Consider the following 18,766-nt stretch of genomic DNA (forward strand, 5'->3'; position numbering starts at 1 on the left):
GGATCAGGACATGGTCATCTTGGGGAGCACCATTCTTCTGCCTACCATACGTACCCAACCATATGCCTAATGTCTATACCACATTTCAGAAAGTTGTAAAAGAAAATAACCTCAGAACTCCACCTCCCAAGTCCTTAGGCAAGAGGGAAGGTGAAGGCCTCAGGCCCCTGGGAAGGACTGGCCCCACAGACCATTAATTAAGGAAATTCCTTGCTGGCTTCCCAAGAGCAAGGACACGCAAACTGTGACTTTAGGTCTGCAGGCTACATCTAGCTCCTAAAACTAAAATCTGTTCGATTCCACACTAATGATGAATTACAAGTGTCAGTGAAAAAGAACCCAAACTCTGTCAAATAATTTAAAGAGGTTTATTCTCAGCCAAGTATGTGTGACCATGGCTCCGAGAGCTACGCCCAAGAAGCCTTGAGCAAGTCGTCTCACGGTGGTTGGATTTATAGTTTGGATTTACGCGTTTCAGGGAGACAGGAATTACACAGGAAACCATAAATCAACACAGGGAAGGCGTACACTGGTTTGGCCCAAAAAGGTAGGACATCTCAAAACATGGATTGCAGGTTATAGGTGGGTTTAAAGATTCTTTGGTAATTGGTTAAAGAAATGAAGGTTTGTCTAGAGGCTTGAATGTTTTACGATAAAGAAGTCTGCTAATCAGAGACAAGTCACCACACATACACCAAGGCCCAAGTGACCTGCGTCTGTGCACTTGTGTGTGCATAACAAGACACACAGACCCCGCGCCCCGAAGCCCCCACCGTTACGTGTGTGCGCACAACCTTCCTGGAAGGCTCCGGGAGAGCGGACGAGCCTTTGCCTCGCGGTCCGCAGGGCGCGCAGGGCGGCGCTCGGGAAGCGGCGGCCGGGCCGGTGCCAAGCGCCGCGGCGGGGATGAGCGCTCACAGCCAGGCGCCGAGGGGCCGTCCCGTCCGTCACGTCCAGGAAACGTGCAGAACTTCCCAAGCAAAACCAGCCCACTCAGCCCTGCCCGGGCGGCCCTGGCCGCTCTCCCGCGGACGGAGAGGCCCAGGGCGCTCGCGGCGGAGGACCCTCTTCTCTATGGCACACGCTGCGGCTCGCTAGCGGCCGGGCGTGTTCTCTATGGCCTCTTCCGGCGCAAAGCGGAAGTGACGCGCTGCGCCCCGGAAGCGCCCGGGGGGGGCGGCTGCGGGCGGCGGCGGCGCGATGGCGGCGGCGGCCGTGTCGGAGGCCTGGCCGGAGCTGGAGCTGGCGGAGCGGGAGCGGCGGCGGGAGCTGTTGCTGACGGGGCCCGGGCTGGAGGAGCGGGTGCGGGCGGCCGGTGGGCGGCTGCCGCCGCGGCTCTTCACCCTGCCGCTGCTGCACTACCTGGAGGTGAGCGGCTGCGGGAGCCTGCGCGCGCCGGGGCCGGGCCTGGCGCAGGGCCTGCCGCAGCTGCACAGCCTCGTGCTCCGGTGCAACGCGCTGGGCCCCGGCCTGAGCCCCGAGCTCGGGCCGCTGCCCGCCCTGCGGGTGCTCGACCTGTCGGGCAACGCGCTGGAGGCGCTGCCGCCGGGCCAGGGCCTGGGCCCCGCCGAGCCGCCGGGCCTCCCGCAGCTGCAGAGCCTCAACCTCAGCGGCAACCGGCTGCGCGAGCTGCCCGCCGACCTGGCGCGCTGCGCCCCACGCCTGCAGAGCCTCAACCTCACCGGCAATTGCCTGGACTCCTTCCCCGCCGCGTTCTTCAGCCCCGGCGCGCTGCCCCTGCTCAGCGAACTGGCGGCTGCTGACAACTGCCTCCGAGAACTCAGCCCCGACATCGCCCACCTGGCCTCGCTCAAGGTGAGCGGGGGCTGCCCGGGCGGGGCGGGATGGGGATTGGAGTAGCCCGGTAGAGGGAACCCCTTTCGAGGCTGAACCGTCCCCGGTGACGCCCTGCGGGCACTGGGCCTGAGGAATTCCTGCTCTGCCAGAAGGAGCCAGCTCTAGTGGCATATCACCTCTAGGAGGTCGTCCTCAACTCTCTCCACCTGACCAGAGTCACGCACTCGGTGGTCTCTGAACTCCCACCGCATTCTATTCGCACCTGGACTTTAGCACTTGCCATGTTGGTTTATCACTGTTAGCAAACTGGGCTTGTCCCTCAGCTGCAGTGGTTCAAGAGCAGGGACCCCTGCCCATGTCTAATTGTTTGTATCTGATGTTTGTGAAATGACTGAGCCTTGGGGGTGGGTGCAAAGTTAAGGCACAAAGGTGTGAGATGGCAGGAATTCGCCTAACGCCACATGATGTGATTTCACATGTGGTATTTCACTGAACAACAGCTTTCCAAGGTAGGGGTGGTTATTCCCGTTTGACAGAAAGCTCAAGGGCTGGACACGTGACCGGGGTTCTCTCTCGACTGCACTGTCTAGGGACGGGCACCTGCTCACCTCCTGTGTAATGCTCGCCTGGCCCACAGCAGGCAGCCACTGAATCTGTAGAGTAAGGGGTAGGGAGGGAAGTTGCACGGCAGAGCCACGACCTAAATCCAGTCCGGCATTCTCTCCTCCACAGCTTCCCTTCCATTTCATCCTTAGAAAGGCAGTCCTGCATTTCTTCTTCCTTCACTTTTGATCCTGGAGTTCATGCAGACATTTCTTCATAAGATGTTTATAGACTTTAGCAACTGATGTATTTATTTGCTGTAGAAGTTACTCTTAAGATATTGCAGCTCATTTTACAAATACATCTATATAAAGATATGTTTGTATATATAAAAGCATGTGTGTGTGTGTGTGTACATGTTTGTAATCAAGAGAAACAGACAAGCCCACTCTGCAGTGACGTGCTCGCTGGCGTCTCCTGAAAGAGCCTGTGGGGCAAGTCTCTGAGCTACCCTGGTTCTCAGGGCTGTAGGCTAAGGTGTGGCGTGGTGTACGACACTGTCTGCTCCACCTTCCCAACTGATAGATTTTTATTTTCCAGAATGTTGATGTACCAGGCGTGTATCTTAATGTAATGCCTTACATCATCTTCAAATTCATAGATGTCTTAGAGTATTCAGTTTTTTAAAAAAGTAAGTTCTGCATGGCTTTCTGTAGTACCCACCCAATAAAGTAGTCTTGTGTCCAGAATAAGTCCATTGGAGTCAAAGAGTGAGTCTTGTTCTCTGAGTCCCAAGAGAGGAGGACAAGTCCCCTTTTCCCTGGGTAATTGTGTTCATAAGTTTGAGACTTCCAGCAGATCTCTTTCATATCAAGAGAATTGTTTTCTTGGGGGGTGTCTTACAAGAGCTACTTGGAGTCCCTTGTTGGACTTAGATGTCCTCTGGGGGCTTTTTCTGAGGAATGGCTACCAGAACTGTGCAGCTACACGTGTTGCAGTTTTGCATACAAAGGAGTTCTTTGATGTCCTTACTGGTTTGAGGTTCTACAAGATGCTGGTGACTGTTTTGGTTGTCATGGCTTCTTGACTGCCAAACTTTGAGGCTGAAAACCGTGGCTCTCCATTCTGGGCGGGCTCAGCTGGGTGGTTCGCTGCTCTTGTCATTGGTCACCTGTGTGGCTGCATTCGGCTGGCGTGGGCTCAGGGCTGGGCTTGCTGGGATGCCGGGGTGGCTGCCCTTCTCTGCATGTCTGGGGACCCCTCCCCAGGTCCTCAACACAGAAGCAGCAGCTGCCAGGCCTTCAGGCTCAGACCCGGAACTAGCCTCCTGCCATGTCGCCACATTCCATTGGTTAAATAAATAAGCACAAACCCAAGTTCAGGTTCTGGGAGGCATTGTACGAGGATGTGGACACCAGGCGGCCCGGCTCTTGAGAAGCTGACGCCGTGTGTGCTTCTCTGGGGTGCTGTGATGCTGGAATGAAAAGTGCAGAACTTCCAAAACAAAACAGGCCGGCCCAGACCCTCCCAACATAACAGCACAGAGGCGCCTTCTGCTTGTCAGTCCCCTCCCCAGAGGGAAGAGAAGTGCCTTGGCCCAGCTCCTGGTGCCCACTCCCCAGGGAGCTGCCAGCCGGCCTAGGCTGGGACCATGCAGCCCGAAGGTTCCTGACACCTTCCCAGCCTGGCTGCTCAGGACTGGGCAGCGGAAGAGGTGGCTACCACCTGTCCTCCTTCAGCTACCGGTGAGCCGCGCCTGCTGGTGCGCCTGGCTTCATCCTCACCCTCTCTGGGCAAGACCCGAGGAACCCAAGTGGACCTTCTCCCCAGGTGCATCTGGGTTCTGTGGCCCACTGGGCTCAGCTGCCAGGGCTGTGGTGAGCCGAGGATGGGGGCACGTCACGTCACATCACATCCTGTCACGTCACTCCTGCCTGCACTTTAAGTGCTGGTCACCCAGGCCCGTGGTGCTGTGCGTGAGGGAAGCACAGGAGAGATGTGCCCCAGATGTCTGAAGTGCACAGGACAGCACCTTCGTAAGGTCCTGGGGGAACAGCCAGTGGCTGTTGGTCATCAAGGCTCATGAAGGGCCTCCTGCGGCCATCAGCCTCCAGAGCCATCAGAGAAACTCAGCTTTGAGTGTGAAACTTCTAATCCTGTCACCTCAAAAGTTAAAGTGAAAGAATTATCCCCCGATTTTCTGATTTTCTCAGTTGCTGCCAGAGGGGCGGGGCCCACTCAGGTGCCTGGCAGGGTCCAGGCTCCCTCAGCAGCCAGGAGCTGGGACGGCTCTTTATGCACCTCCCAGGGGGGGCAGGTCCCATGCCAGAGTGACATTCCCAGAAGGCAGCTTGTGTCCCCGGCCAGAGGCAGACAAGCCCCATGTGGCCTGTGTGTTCCTGTGGGACAGCACCCGCCCAGGAGCTGCGGTTTACCTGGCCAGGCGCCGGGAGGCCCTCGGTGGGGTTCCTTCTCCGTGAGTGTCCTTGCCCACATCCTTGGGGGCCCTTTTCTCCTGCACAGTTTAAAACTGTACCCCCATTCCACCCTTTCTGGGTGACTCTTGTGGCTTCATTCCACATTGAGGCTCCACTGGGGTTCCCAGCACTGGGCTAAGCATGGACTCCTGTCAGACCCAGGTCTGCATCCCTCCCTCTCCCTGCCTCCCCTTCCCTGTGTCCCCACAGGCCTCCAGGCTCCACTGCCCAGGCTCTGAAAGGCCCTTTCCTTGATGGTTCTTGTCCCTGAGAGAAGCCCACTTGGCCCTTCTCGGGGAAACTTTCTGAGCAGGTCGCTGACTTGAAGCTGCCTGGGCCTGTGCTGCTTTCCAGGCCTGAAGTGACATGCCTGGAGGCCGGAACACCCCCCTGGCTGGGGTTTCACGCAGTAATGAGGCTTCACCCCAGTGGAGCTCTCGGGCCTGCTGACCAGAGTCCCTTGGGGCAGCCAGAAGCCTGCAGAGCCGGCACGTGCACAGCTGTGGACAGCACACTGCACTTGGCCCTCCCACCTGGACTTCAGGTGGCTCTCGGGCTGCCATGCCATGCTGCTGGGCTGGCGGCCCTGGCTGGTTCCCCCCTGCGGCTGTGTAGCCCAGACTTGTTCTGACACGCTGGAGTCAGGGCTCTGGGAGGGCGGGAGCACTGGGAGCAATACGGCTCGTGATGCTCTGCGAGGCCACCCAGGCTCCCGGGGCCGCCGGGCCCTGCCTTGTGCCTGGCAGGATTCGGGGGGAGGCCTGGGCTGAGGCCACCCATCCACCCAATCCACCCCTCCCTCCCCCGCAACCCGTCCCTCCTGGAAGGCACAAAGTGCTGACAGTTCTGTGGGGTTGGTCTGAGCCACCGGCCCTTCCTCCTCTCCTGCAGGACGCTGCTCCCTCCTTTACACTGCTCCTGTCTGGCTGTCACGGCGTCTGCTCTCCTCCTGGGCCTCTGTCTCCCTTGGGGGCTCGGAGCAGCCTGGTCGCTTGAGCCAGAGGATTCCGACATAGTCCTTTCTGGTCTCCTCCACTTGGGGCTTGACAGTCCCACTGCGCTTGTCCTGGCACCAGCCCAAGCAGATCAGAGCCCCCCCGCCCTTTCTGTTCAGAGCTGAATCCACCCCCCAGCCCTGCCTCTCTCCTCCATCCCAGTGCGACCAGGATTCGCCAGCCACGCAGACTAAGTGTGAGCACTGGATTCAAGGTGGCCCGAGTGGTGTCACCTTGTTTCGGGGCAGGGCACGGTGCCCACACTGCCGGAGACCACCCCCGGGCTCTCCCAGAGGGTCAGGGCTTAGCACTGCCCAGCACGGCCGTCAGCAGCTGCCCAGTAGCCCCAGAGGAACATGGGAAAGAAACGTGTGTTTGTGGTGCCTAACTTGGGCTGAGGCTGCTGCCGGGACAGTCACCTGGGCCTGGGCACCAGGTCAGGAAACAGCAGGGGTGGTCCGGCCTCCTTTCTACCTCCCCTAGGGGCGGGGAGGGCGGGGAGCCTGGTGCTGTCATGAGCGGCCCTCCCGCCCTGCCCAGGCCCGGAAGGACGTCCTGTGAACGCGGAAGGTGCTGCTTTGCCGCTGTGTCATCTCAGGGATGCCAGCTGCACGCTTTGCCGGGTCCTTCGGTAACAGTGGCAAGGCGCTTTCTTATGGGCCGCGGGGCTTCCTGGGCATCTGCCCGGCGTGCAGGGTGGTGGCCCCAGCCCTTTCCTGGGTGAGAGGAAGAGCTGAGCTGCCGTCGCCACTGAAGCCACGTCACGTTTTCCTTCCCATGTGACACGCGATAGCTCCGCGCATTTGTTGGTGACTTTGTGCTTCAGTGTGAGGAAGAGTGATGCTGTTTGGAGATTTTGCTGTTTTCCTTCTTTTAATTAATAGCTTATTTAATTTTTTTAAAAATCTTAGCACTGTTTGGGATCCTGTTTCCCGCCTGAAGCAGTACTGACTTGCTCCTGAGGTGAGCTCACGTTTTATAACCAGACATCCCTGTCCCTTGCCCCTTTCTTTCTCTAACCTAATGACCGGTAAAAATGTCGCTGTGGCCAGCCCGACTTGCAATCACACTACAGGCGTGAGGTGTTTGAGGCAGAAAGTGGCTTCGCAGAGGTTGTGGTCGTGTAGCTGACTCCTTCCCACTGCAGGAGCTCCCTGGACAGTGACGTCCTTGCCGGGGCCAGAGTTGGGGGAAGTCACAGGTGCACAGTATCACAGCCTCGGGCTCTTTTCCCGGAGTCCAGGTCATCTGACGAGTCCTTGGTTTCTATTCACAGACGCTGGACCTCTCCAATAACCAGTTAAGCGAAATCCCAGCCGAGCTGGCCGACTGCCCCAAGCTCAAAGAGATCAACTTCCGGGGGAACAAGCTGCGGGACAAGCGGCTGGAGAAGATGCTGGGCGGCTGCCAGACCCGGTCCATCCTGGAGTACCTGCGCGCTGGCGGCCGGGGCTGCGGGAAAGGCCGGGGCCGGGACGGGGCCGAGAAGGACGAGAGCCGCAGGAAGAGGCGAGAGAGGAAGCCCAGGCGGGACGGCGGCGAGGGGGCCGAGCAGGAGGCGGGAGACGTGAGCCGGCTGCTGCTCAGGGTCCTGCACGTCTCAGAAAACCCGGCGCCCCTGGTGGTCAGGGTGAGCCCCGAGGTCAGGGACGTGCGGCCCTACATCGTGGGGGCCGTCGTGCGGGGCATGGACCTGCAGCCCGGAAACGCTCTCAAGCGGTTCCTCGCCGCACAGGTGGGTGCATGGGGTCCCCAGAGGGGGCGAGGGTGTGGCGGGCCACCAGTGGGATGCGTCCGGCTGGCGTGTCCCAGGGAGAGACCTGGGGTGCGGGCCTCAGCGGGGTGTCCACGTGCCTCAGTTCCTCACTTCAAAAACAGGAACAGCGGGGTGTTGGTGAGGAAGGATCGAGGCAGGATCCACCCCACTGGCCCAGGAGGCCACATGGCCCCGTCCTCAGTCCACAGCAGGGGCTCGGGGAAGCGAGTGACTCGGCCATGGAGCGCACCCTCCGCCCTCTTCACACACCTCTGCCTGCCCCGCCCTCTGCTCCGCCAGGGGCATCGTTTATAGCTCATCCTGGCCTCTGCAGACAGCTTTATTGCCGCTGAAAATTGGCATTGCTCAAGTTTTCTGATACTTTGGTAGATTTTCTGAGTTCCGTGAATAAATATACATTTGGTTTTATGTAAAATAGTATAAAAATCATCAACTCTTGCCAGCACATTCTTACATGAATTTTTTAGTTTTTGTTTAGGTTTTGGCCAGACTACCTTCCCAGTCTGTTGTGTTTCTTTTCACAGAAAAAGCACAGCTTTGCACAGGGGGAGGGGAGCCCCCAGTGTGCCCGGCCGAGGCAGCCCGGTCTCGTGGAAGCCCGTGCTGCTGTCTGCGGAGTCCTTGCAGTTTGGGGAGGGAGAGAACAGGCACTATGCCAGGGTTTTAGAACTTAAAAACTAGCATTTTGGGAAAAACCATGCTAGGGTGATTTTTCTTTTTAAATCTTATATTTATTCAATGTTAAATTTTAGTTCAAGATGGGCTCTTTGAAATCTTAAGTATTGTGTTCTAGAATTAGAGAAATTCTGCTGTTAAACAGATAGCTTTCTGATGACGATTCCACAGATAAAAACTTGTTTGGCCAGGCCAGGAGTCAGGGGAAGAGCCGTTCTGTAAAGGCAAGTGACAAGATTGGGCGGTAGTATAGAGAGGCTCGAGGACCAGAGGGTCCCTGGCTGTGCAGGCCTGGGTGAGGGTCTAAGGCGGACACCTGGCCGTGGTTCGGGGCAAACGAAAGCTTTGCTTGTCTTTGCTTTTGTGTTTTAGACCAAGCTCCACGAAGATCTGTGTGAGAAGCGGACAGCAGCCACCATGGCAACCCACGACCTCCACGCGGTCAGAGGGCCCCTGCTGTACGGAGCCCGGCCTCCGCAGGACCTCAAGGTGCCACAGCACTTGCCTTAGTGTCTCTCCAGAGACGCGTATGCTGGTGACTGAGCCAAGCATTTTAAAGTAAACTCTGACACTGCTGCTAGCGAAGACATGAAATGAAATAGTAAAATAGGCTGTGTCTGCAGTTGCTTTGAAAGCAATTGCATGACTCAGAATATTCAGCAAAGCAGGCAGTAATTTGAAAGGGGTCTCCTTTGTTTACACACTAACTTTTAACCAAAAGTTTTGGTTTATAACCCCCTTGCAAAACCCCTACTGTGGGGGTTGACTTTAGCATGAGTTGCTGCATCATGGTGCCACCCCTGGGTGTTGAATTCTGCACAGTGCACCTGGGTCCCTGGGTGGTGGAGGGTCCCCTGCCAGCCTCTCTCTCCTGAGATTGGACAGATCTCTGGAAACACACCTGTGCATCAGCCACTGGTTTAGGGTTAAGCTCAGCTTCAGAAGTATTTGAGTGTTTGAACATCAGATCCCCACTGGACCTCTGAAGACACGGCGTGCATATGGCTTCTTGTCACGTGGTCACATGGGGTGAGGTGGTCAGCCCTTCCCTGTCGTAGAGATGAACGAGACGGTTAGCGTTAAGACGGGTGAGTTCCGTGGTTGTGGTCCTAGTGGAATCTGTGGGTTTCTGCCCCATAGATCGTCCCCTTGGGGCGGAGAGAAGCCAAGGCCAAGGAGCTGGTGCGGCAGCTGCAGCTGGAGGCGGAGGAGCAGCGGAAGCAGAAGAGGAGGCAGAGCGTCTCGGGCCTGCACAGGTCGGTCTGGGCTGCTTTAGACACGGCGCTCGCCCGGGCCTGGTCGCTGCTTCTGTACAGACTCGGGCTTCGGAACACTGTCCTCTGAAGCATGTTAAACGTGTGCCCTTGATGGCACACTTAGTTTGTCCAAAGAACTTTTCATGAGGTATGTTTATAGATATGCCTTTAATTTATATTTCTTCCCACACAGGTATCTTCACTTGCTGGATGGAAAAGAAAACTATCCTTGCCTTGTGGACACGGAGGGCGACGTGATTTCTTTCCCACCAATAACAAACAGCGAGAAGACAAAGGTGGGTTGGTGTGGTGAGCTGCTGTGTCTTCCGGGCTGTTCCGGGCAGACGAACACAAGTGTCTGCTCCATCGGCGAGTCCTGTTGAGTGCGGTAGGACATGCGGACCGCAGGGGAGGCCGGGCCCTGGCTCCTCAGAGGGCTGCTCCCCCTTCGTGGTCCATGCTGCGTGGTAGCTGGGGGTGGCCGGGTTCACGGCACCCCAGTTTGTATCTCTCTTCAGGAAAGGAACACTCTTGGCTTCTACAAGACTGTTTCATAGATTTTTCTTCAGAATAAATGTTGCAGTTGCTGTTGTCTACTTTCAATAACTTTATTTTCTGAAATCTCTCTTTTTTTTAAGATTAAGAAAACAACTTCTGATTTGTTTCTGGAAGTGACAAGTGCTACGAGTCTCCAGATCTGCAAAGATGTCATGGATGCCCTCATCCTGGTGAGCAAGCCCCTCGTCTCCTCCTGGGCACGCGGCCGTCTCTCCGTGTCTCCCCGCCGATCTGCACGGCTGGGCCGCCGCCTGCTTGTTGCACTGGGTTACACACATCTTCCCTGGGTCACCTCTCCTCCCTAGGCTAAAAAAGATATTTTCCTTTACAGAAAATGGCAGAAATGAACAAATTTACTTTAGAAAATAAAGAGGAAGGATCACTCTCAGATACTGAAGCTGACGCAGTTTCTGGACAACTTTCGGATCCCAAAACGAATCCAGCTGCGGGGAAGGACGGGCAGTCGCTGCTGGTGGTGGAGCAGGTTCGGGTGGTGGACCTGGAGGGCAGCCTGAGGGTGGTGTACCCCTCCAAGGCCGACCTGGCCACCGCCGCCCCCCACGTGACCGTCGTCCGCTGACGACCAGGACGCGCCCTACCCAGCAGGTCCCCGTCTGTCGTGCCTGTTCCACAGAGGTTTCTACGTGGTGACACTGTCATCGTTTTCACCTCCGTATTCTTTAAGATGTATGTATTCTTTGTTGTGTTTTTCCAGATGATTCTGTCGTAAGTGATGCTGTGTTGTCATAGTTGGTACCAAACTGATTTTACTGTTTTTTCACGAAATTATCCAAATACCAGAATTAACCGTTCAAAATGTCCTGAATCGTGTAGACACACACACGGCAAATAACTCTACTTCAGGAAAGACACTACAGTCATGCGCCGCGTAGCGATGTCCCAGTCCATGATGGACCACCTGCCCGACGGTGGCCTGTAGGTGGCGATGGAGCGTGCTGTGTATGCAAACCCGACGTGTGGCCCTTGATGCTGGCACTGCAGACCAAGCAGGGGGCGTGGTCAATAGTCAGTCATGGTGCTGGGGCATTCGGTTTTCCATGTGAAAAAACATATAAATAAAAATACACACACCGTCGGGTTTGTGTAACTACACGCTGTGGTGGTCACACAACCATGAACATTGCTGAGAACATTTCCGCATCACGCGACGCACGACTGTAATTGGTTTGAATATCCGGTTACGAACTGGGAAGCTGACTGCTGTGTACTTTCTTGAACTGCACAGTCATTTTTCTATAATGTAGCATCTTTTTAAATCATATTGTGCCAGTTTGAGCTTGGAAATGTGCAAGGACACTGTGTTTTCCAGCTTGCAGTGATCATAATCTTTCTACAAAAACAGGTTTTTTTAATGTGACTTTAGAATTGGCAGAATTACTTTTCTTAGAATTGCTGTTGGAATGCTGTCGCGGGGGTAGAGACGTTTCGACCCCCAGGCAGGCGGCCCCCAGGTCTGAAGGCCGTAGCAGGACTTCACCCCGGTGCTGTGGGGCTGCACAGAGGTGGGGACTGTCGGGAAGTTTACTCCTTTGCACAGTAGCACCAGTGACAGACAGAACCCCACCTCTAGGTGGACATGCAGGGTGGTAAGCTGTCAGCAGTTGTCAGCCAGCCGAGGGACAGTGGCAGTCCCGTAGGACATGTAGGCTTTCAAGCCAAAAATCATAGTGTACACATGCCAAAGGAGTGGTTCTTCAGCATTTTATATTCTAGACATTTCCACTTTTGTGTGTCTCCAGTCACAGACCACCTGTGTCTTTGCATGTCTCGTGTGTGTGCCGGAGCACACGCCACACCCTCCCTGGAGGCAGAGTGCGCTTGGGTCCTGAGGACCTGGCCAGCCACAGAGGAGGTGGCTTTCAGTGCCTCACTGCCTTACAATCTGGCTGCCGTGTGAGAAACTGCCTCTCCCGCTCTTGTTTGTCAATGACACCATTCGTCCTCTGTTCAGTGGTCTTTGACCTAAAAGGATAATTTTTGTGTTCTGTAGAAATGACCGATGATTTTTTGGAGCATTTGCAAGAGCTCAGACCAGAGAGGCCAGGGGTCCCAGGCACTGGGCAAACTGACAGTGCGCGATGGTTTGTCCAGAGCCTGTGAGACACAAGCTGGGCCACCTTGAGACCCCACCCGTCGGTGGGTCACTGCCAGGCCTTCCATCAGTCCTGCTGGGGGCGCTGCTGAGCTCCACACCCGGCCAGGCTGCAGTGGGTGCGCCGGATAACAGCTTTGCTCTCTGGTGGTGTCCCCAAACCCACACCGTGTCTGCACGTGTTGGTGGCCCCGGGCTGTCATTTCCTGACACTCTGTTGGGCAGTCAAGGCTGCCGATGCTGCAGCTGGTCTGGGGTCGGTATGCCAGAGGCTGAGGCAGCGTCCCCAGGCCAGGACTCCGCCTGAGCTCGGGGCCTGGGGGCCACAGACAGTGGCTCCAGGGGTCACTCTGGGCTGCTGTGCGGAGGGTCACCCTTTCTCTGCATGGCCCAGCATGGGAGGGTGAGAGGCTCTCCTGGCGCCCTGGGACTGAGGGCTCAGCGGCCTCGTTGCAACAGATGTCACCTTGCTGATGGGGACAAAGCTGCCATTTCCTGCCATGCTCGTTCCTGATGCAGTGGTTACATGTTTGATTTTGGAGACGTATTTAACTTGCTGCAGAAACCGCTTTGAGTTTCTTCTTCTTTGCCCATCTGACTCGCTAATAAAAACATTTAATAATATCTCAGCGCCTTGCCCAGTGGGTCCTTTCCCACCACCATTTCCAGAGGTTGTTGCTGGCAGTGTCATAAAAATCCATTCTGGCCCAGTGGTGGTTTAGAACTGGGGAAACTGAGGGCCCAGGGCCTGGGCAGTATTGCCTGTGCCCCTGCTGCCCCTGCTCAGATCTTGCCAGCAGGACTCGAGGCTCCTAATAGTGGTCACAGAAGCCCGTGTCCTCGCCCACCCCTGCCTGCAGCACAGGGGACGCTCTACCTGGTGGCACCTGCAGAGGAGCCCGGGTGCTCAGCCCGCCCCCGCAGATCCTCCTGGGAGGAGAGGCCGGGTGGCCACTTGGCAGGGTCCTGTCCCATCTTCTCCCAACCCTGAGTTGTGACGGTGTCCAGCCCCAGGGCGGTGGGGTCGGAGCCACTGCCGCCACCCTGGCTGCTCCAGGGTCTGGATGGGGCCTGGGGTCACTCGTGGAGGCGGCTCGAGTGGAGGCTCTGGGCAACCTGAGTGCCCGGCGACGAGCCTCCCCCACAGGGGCTGGTGGGGGGGCCCCGGCCAAACACATTGCGCCTCTTCCCCAGGGGGTGGGCCCAGGGTACAGCTGGCGGAATCTGGGGCAGACCCCCATGTCAGCCTCTGCCTTCTGCTGCACCACCACTGACCGGGTGGGGAGGAGCGTTTGCGAGGACACATGAGTGTCGTCTGCGAGTGCCACACCAGCGGGAGAAACTCCCAGGTCACGTCCCCTCCTCTCTCTGTCCTGTGCCCTCACTGGGCTCCTGGCCAGACCCCCAGGCCTTGGGGAGGCCCAGCTCCTGGACCTCCAGAGCCCACCAGAGGCCATGCGGCCAAACTGCTGGGCCACAGCAGCCTCTGTCCCATGCTCACAGCCTCCCACCAGGGCTCCAGGGAGGGTCTCCAGCTGTTCCCCTCCCAGCCTCCACACAGGGGTGGGCAGTAGCCCAGAGACTCTGCCCTGACTCCGCAGCAGGCTCCCAAGGAAGCACCATCGCTTGGAGACCCCAGCCCAGGACAGGCCCTCCTGGCCTGCCTCCTCAGGGTCTCAGCCAGGGGCCTTGGGGCAGTGGGCAGCAGGCCCCTGGCCCCGGGCAGACATCTGGTGGGCCTGCTGTCCCTGAAGATGGGTGGAATGGAGGGTCGTCTGTCACCAGCCCACCCTAGCCAAGTCCCTCTGCGTACCTGACCCGACACAGTGAGGAGCACTTGGAGGGCTCCCGGCCTGGGAGTGAGTGTAGCCTCAGCCTTCTGACGACAGTCTTGCCCCATGGCCTCCCTCCTCCGTGCCGGCGAGGACACTGGCTGCCCATGTCCCCCACCCCTGGCCCTGGGGTGGGGAACGCCTTCCTAAAGGGGTGTTTCTGGCCAGGGTCTGCAGGGCCCAAGGCAGACGTTGTGGTAGGCGGGGGCCAGGTGTGCAGCCCAGGGGAGCATCTGCTGAGAGCACGGAGGCCGGGACAGGCGGCCAGGGAGAGGGACGAAGGCTCAGGGGTGGCCAGCATGGCAGGCCCCAGAGTGGGAACAGTCCAGCCACATCTTGGGCCTCAGGCCTGCCCCTGTCCTCACCAGAAGGCCCAGCCAGGAGGGGGCACATCCCAAGGCTGAGCGCCAGACGGGGGTCCTGCCCAGGAGGAACAAGCCCATCCCATGGGCCTATGAGAGTCACACGGGGCCACACTGGCCCAAGTTCTTCCAGCAGATGTCTAATGATGCCTTTGTGCACAGGCTGCGGCCAGCAGACAGCGCCTGGGGGAGGAGAGCAGCTCAGGGTCCTCCCTGGCAGTGGCCAGCCCTGGGGGGACACACCAGCCTGTGAGGTGTGAGGTGGGAGCCCAGGACGCACCGCGCCTGCTTCACTCAGGAAGACCCGGCAGTGGGTCTGGGGCAAGGGCCAAGGCCCCCTCCTTGCTCTGTGCAGGAAGTACCTTCCAGGACTGGTCTCAGTCCCCAAGGGAAGGGTGGGTGGGGGACCCAGCCCTCGCTGGAGCCATCCTTGCACAACGGGGAGTCAGGCCCTGAGAGCTCTGCACAGGGCCCCACAGGGAGGCAAGCAGTAGGAAGGACCCCATCCTGGGGCCATCAGGGAGGTGGGCTTGGGGTGTCTGCAGAAGGCACCCCTCATCCCAGCCTTGACAAAGGAAGGGCCTGGGCCCTGGGCTTGGACAGATTGGCCACCTGCTGTGGCCAGGGGCTCTGGGCCTCAGGGCCTGGCCTAGGCGTGTCCTGCAGCTCCTGCGGAAGCTGGAACCAGCTCTCCCAGCCACGTGTGGCTTTGGGTGGCGGCACGTGCCAGGGTTTGTCTCTCGTCCTTTAAAGGACTTGTGTGCTGGGGGGGGAGGGGGGCGTGTGTGCGCCCTCGTGTCGGGCTGTGCCCCTGGTGTCTTCATGAGCCAGGGTGCCAGCGCATGTCCCTGTGTACTGCCTGCCTCTGGGGCCCATGTATATGAGAGAGATCTGTGTATATAGGGGGTCTTTGTCACCGGGGCCTATTTACATGGGGCATCTGTATATTTGGGGGTTTTTATTATGGGGTGTGTGTATACAGGGGGTCCATGTATTACAGGCATCCCTCCAAGCCTGTTCCCCGAAGCATGTGCAGCCAGCCCTGAGTGCGCACACGGGGCATCCTTATTTGCACTTGTGCACGTAGTAGCCGGTGACGTAGCCCAAGATGAAGACGACCCAGAAGAGGACCACTCCGCCCAGCACCTTCATGGCGACCCCCAGCTTGCCCCCACATAGCTTCCGGGAGATCCTAGGGGGAGAACCACCTGGAGGTGAGCCCCAGGTCAGGGTGCAGCAGGGCCCCCCTGAGTGGACTGTGGGGGTTTGGGTTGGGTCAGGGGGAGGACAGGCCCCAGGGCAGGTGGGTCCCAGGGCAGGTGGGTCCTAGTGCAGGTGGCCCCGAGGCCAGGCAGCCAGCAGGGTCGGGAAGAGGGCCCTGGGCAGTCAGCCGGCTGCAGCAGAGGGCTGGGCACCGTGGGCAGATGAGGCCTGCTGCAGGGACAAGGCAGGTGTCTACACAGGGAGTGACCAGTCCTGGGGCCAGGAGGGCTCCTCCTCCCAGGCCCCCTCACCTCTGGCAGCACGAGGGCTCCCCTGTGCTGGACACGGCCGCCATGCTGACTTGGTCCGGGCTGCTGTCATCCCACCTGCTGTAGTGGACGCTGCTCTCCGGGGGCTGCATGCTGCAGGGCTGCGGCGGGAGGGGCAGAAGCCTTCACTGGTGGGGAGACTGAGGCAGGCGTCGGGGCTCTGACTTTGCCACCACAAAGCCCAGGGTCAGCCTGGGGATGGGGAGGGGGCACTTGGGTCTTAACCTGCATAGTCTCATCTGACTTAGCAGGTAACCTAGATGCAGAGTGGTTAAACAATTGCCCAGGGCCATCCCAGTAAGACAGGGCCAAGGACGAATTCCAACCCAGCTAGGCTGAAAGGTGGCCCAGCCCTGACCTCAGGAATGTGAGGCCTCCTGTTGGGCTGCCCCTACCCCTGCCCCAGGGCCTCCCCTCCCCCCAGGGCCTCTCCTCCCCCCAGGGCCTGCCCTCCCCTACCTTTATCAGGGGAGGCTTCACAGCGGGTGCTACCCTCAGTAAGCCCAGGCTGCTGCAGCCCTGATACGTTCCTCAACCCTGCCAGATGAGGTCCCAGCACTGACCCCGCTGACCCCTGGGCAGGCTGGCAAGGAGAGGGATGGGCAGGGCAGGGCCCAGCAGGAGACCCGGGGGCGGCGGCTGGCACGGCCAGGCCAGACCGGTCTCTGTCCAGGGAGGAGGCCCCGGCTGGCCCCAGCAGCCCAGCAGCTGTGTCCTCGGCCTGCGTGCGGTGCGGCCCCTCCCCCGCCCACCGCCTGGAGGGTCCAGGGCGTGGGGGGCACACTGTGCTGAGTGCTGCGCCCCTGTACAGAGGTAGGAGGGCAGTGGGACCCGGTGGGTGCCGGGAGCAGGAGGGGAGCCAGCTCCCTGCTGGACTCCAACCCACTGGTCACCGTGCCAGGCACCCCAAGTGCCTGGAGAGGCAGAGAGAGTCAGGACTCAAGTGGGGGCTCACAGAGCAGAGCAGTAACTTGGCTGTCACGAGTCCTGCTGCTGGCTGCCCGCAGGCCTGTGCTGGGTGCTCCACTCGGAGCACCTCGTTCCTCCTGGACCTCTGTTAGGGCCTCTGCCCAGGCTGTGGAGTTGGGGTTGGATCTCCAGTCTGCTGGGCCCCCGGTGTCCCCTCACAGCATCCGGCCCCAGCTGTGGGGGTGCTCGGGCAGGCAGCAGCAGGCCCTCCCCCGCAGCGGGGAAGAATGACCTTTCTCCCAGGTAATCCTGCACACGCAGGCTTAAAGGCACACGGGCTACCGACCCGCAAGACGCCAACCCCGAAACTCCCAACACGCTGTTTGCCCCTCCCAAGCCCCGGCCAGCGCGGGGAGAAGGGAGCCACAGGGCCTTCAGGTGAGAGCCCTGCTCGGGGCTGGCGCTCAGGCCCAGGGGAGGCCGAGCCGAGGGGTTGAGGGAGCTGCCTGTGCTTTCCCAGTGTGTTGAGGAGACGGCTGTTGGCCGACTGTCAGCTGCCTACCCGAGGTTCCCCGCCCCTGCTGGTGGGCAGAATCCGGTCTTGTTCCAGCAGCAATATGCCAGCCCCAGGAGATAGCTATGACCTGACACTGAATGCCCTCAGGCCCTGCTTTCCCAAGTCACCCACCCAGCTGTGGGCAAAGGGCCAGGGTGCAGCAGGGGAACTGGAGAGCTTTTGCTTCCATGAGAGAAACTGTAGCCGCCTCCTCCCTCCCTTGACGTGATGGCTGGAGCTGCAGCAGCCGCCTTGCTACCTGGATGTCCAAGCAACATCAGCCCTGGTAACACTGGGTCTCCAAATCCAACCAGCAACTGCCCACCTATAGGCTTCTCCACGTGAGGAGTCAACCCCAATTTGTCCAAGCCCAGGGTAGCGGGTTCCTGTTACTTGCTGACTGATGTAGACTATGTGGCTCTCAAGTCATCCTGGTGGACAAAGCCACCAAAGCTAGTGGGGTGCCCAGAGCTGGGCTATTGAGGGCTTCCCTCACTCACAGGCTCAGCCATCTGCCCAGCGCCACATGGCAGGCACAGGTGTGGCAGCGGGAGCCTGTCAGGGATCCCCTCCAAGCCCTGGGAGCCTCAGGGGGTCCCCCCACCTCCTGGGGGCGTGAGCGCGAAGTCCCTGGCACACAGTGGCGCACACGCGGGCCCGTTCACCCACAGCACGTCCGAGGGCCCCACACTTACAAGGGAGATTCCCGCGTGGGGGCTGAAGCCTCCGGGCCGGAACGCGGTCAGGGCCTGGCCAGCGGACCTCGCCTCCTCCCAGCCGGGCCGGTCGGGCTCAGAGGTGCGGCGGATGCCTCGAGCCTTAAAATTGTTTTTAAAAAAAGGTGGAGAGGGGAGTGGCCCCGCCAGGGTCCGGGAAGGGAAAGTGGCCCCGGGGCTGTCCCCAGCGCTCGTCAGGAGTTGGGCGGGCAGCTGTGGGCCCGGCAGCCCCTCTGCGGGTGGCCGGGTCGGCCGGGCGATCCGCGGACCAGAGCCCGCGCCGAAGCCCACCGCCCCCGCCCACTGCACCGGGAGGCTGCGACGGACCCCGCGCGGCTCACCTGCGCCCGTGCCCCCGGCCGCTGCGCAGACGCGGCTCCAGGCCCGGCCGGGGGCGGGGCCTGGCGGGGGGGGCGGGGCCGTGCGGAGAGCTGGCGGCCCGGGCGGGGCGGCGCTCTCCGCCCCAGGCGCAGCGGACGGTGGAGCGCTGCGGGTCCGGGCCGGCGAGGCTCCCGGAGGATCCGGCGCTCCTAGTCTGCACCCCGGATACGCGGAGGTTCAGCGGAGCCCCCGGCCTCCTGCCCGGAGCGCGGGGACCAGGCACTCAGACGCGGGGACCGTCCTCCTGGGGACTCCGAGGGCGCAGGCTCGCGCCCGTAGCTGCGGGA

General features: G+C 59.6%; 2 protein-coding genes across 3 annotated transcripts; one reads left to right on the plus strand and one right to left on the minus strand.

The window, feature by feature from the left end:
* Window positions 1-1,163: 1,163 nt before the first annotated feature.
* LRRC47 (leucine rich repeat containing 47) lies at window positions 1,164-12,820 on the plus strand. Its single transcript, XM_045548691.1, has 7 exons — window positions 1,164-1,815; window positions 7,089-7,547; window positions 8,637-8,753; window positions 9,405-9,520; window positions 9,714-9,816; window positions 10,159-10,248; window positions 10,410-12,820. Exons 1-7 carry the CDS (start codon window positions 1,201-1,203, stop codon window positions 10,656-10,658), a joined length of 1,749 nt encoding a protein of 582 aa, XP_045404647.1. The 5' UTR covers window positions 1,164-1,200; the 3' UTR covers window positions 10,659-12,820.
* Window positions 12,821-15,328: 2,508 nt separating this feature from the next.
* Window positions 15,329-18,475, minus strand: SMIM1 (small integral membrane protein 1 (Vel blood group)). Of its 2 annotated transcripts, none has more exons than XM_045548692.1 (4): window positions 18,440-18,475; window positions 18,078-18,200; window positions 15,900-16,109; window positions 15,329-15,577 (listed from the first exon to the last, which is right to left on the minus strand). In XM_045548692.1, exons 3-4 carry the CDS (start codon window positions 16,007-16,009, stop codon window positions 15,451-15,453), a joined length of 237 nt encoding a protein of 78 aa, XP_045404648.1. In that variant the 5' UTR covers window positions 16,010-16,109; window positions 18,078-18,200; window positions 18,440-18,475; the 3' UTR covers window positions 15,329-15,450. The 2 variants fall into 2 exon arrangements, with proteins under 2 accessions (XP_045404648.1, XP_045404649.1); XM_045548693.1 differs by having other exon boundaries at window positions 15,900-16,018; window positions 18,440-18,469.
* Window positions 18,476-18,766: the final 291 nt, after the last annotated feature.

This window comes from Lemur catta, chromosome 3, assembly GCF_020740605.2.
Source record: "Lemur catta isolate mLemCat1 chromosome 3, mLemCat1.pri, whole genome shotgun sequence".
Lineage (NCBI taxonomy): Eukaryota > Metazoa > Chordata > Mammalia > Primates > Lemuridae > Lemur > Lemur catta.

Bases quoted from the DNA above. Each gene is read 5' to 3' on its own strand.
- SMIM1 (XM_045548692.1), bottom strand. From the start codon at position 16,009: ATGCAGCCCCCGGAGAGCAGCGTCCACTACAGCAGGTGGGATGACAGC. The intron at 15,578-15,899 runs GTGAGGGGGCCT...TTCTCCCCCTAG, and splicing joins GAGCCCTCGTGCTGCCAGAG to GATCTCCCGGAAGCTATGTG.
- LRRC47 (XM_045548691.1), top strand. From the start codon at position 1,201: ATGGCGGCGGCGGCCGTGTCGGAGGCCTGGCCGGAGCTGGAGCTGGCG. The intron at 1,816-7,088 runs GTGAGCGGGGGC...TTCTATTCACAG, and splicing joins CCCACCTGGCCTCGCTCAAG to ACGCTGGACCTCTCCAATAA. The intron at 9,521-9,713 runs GTCGGTCTGGGC...CTTCCCACACAG, and splicing joins AGCGTCTCGGGCCTGCACAG to GTATCTTCACTTGCTGGATG.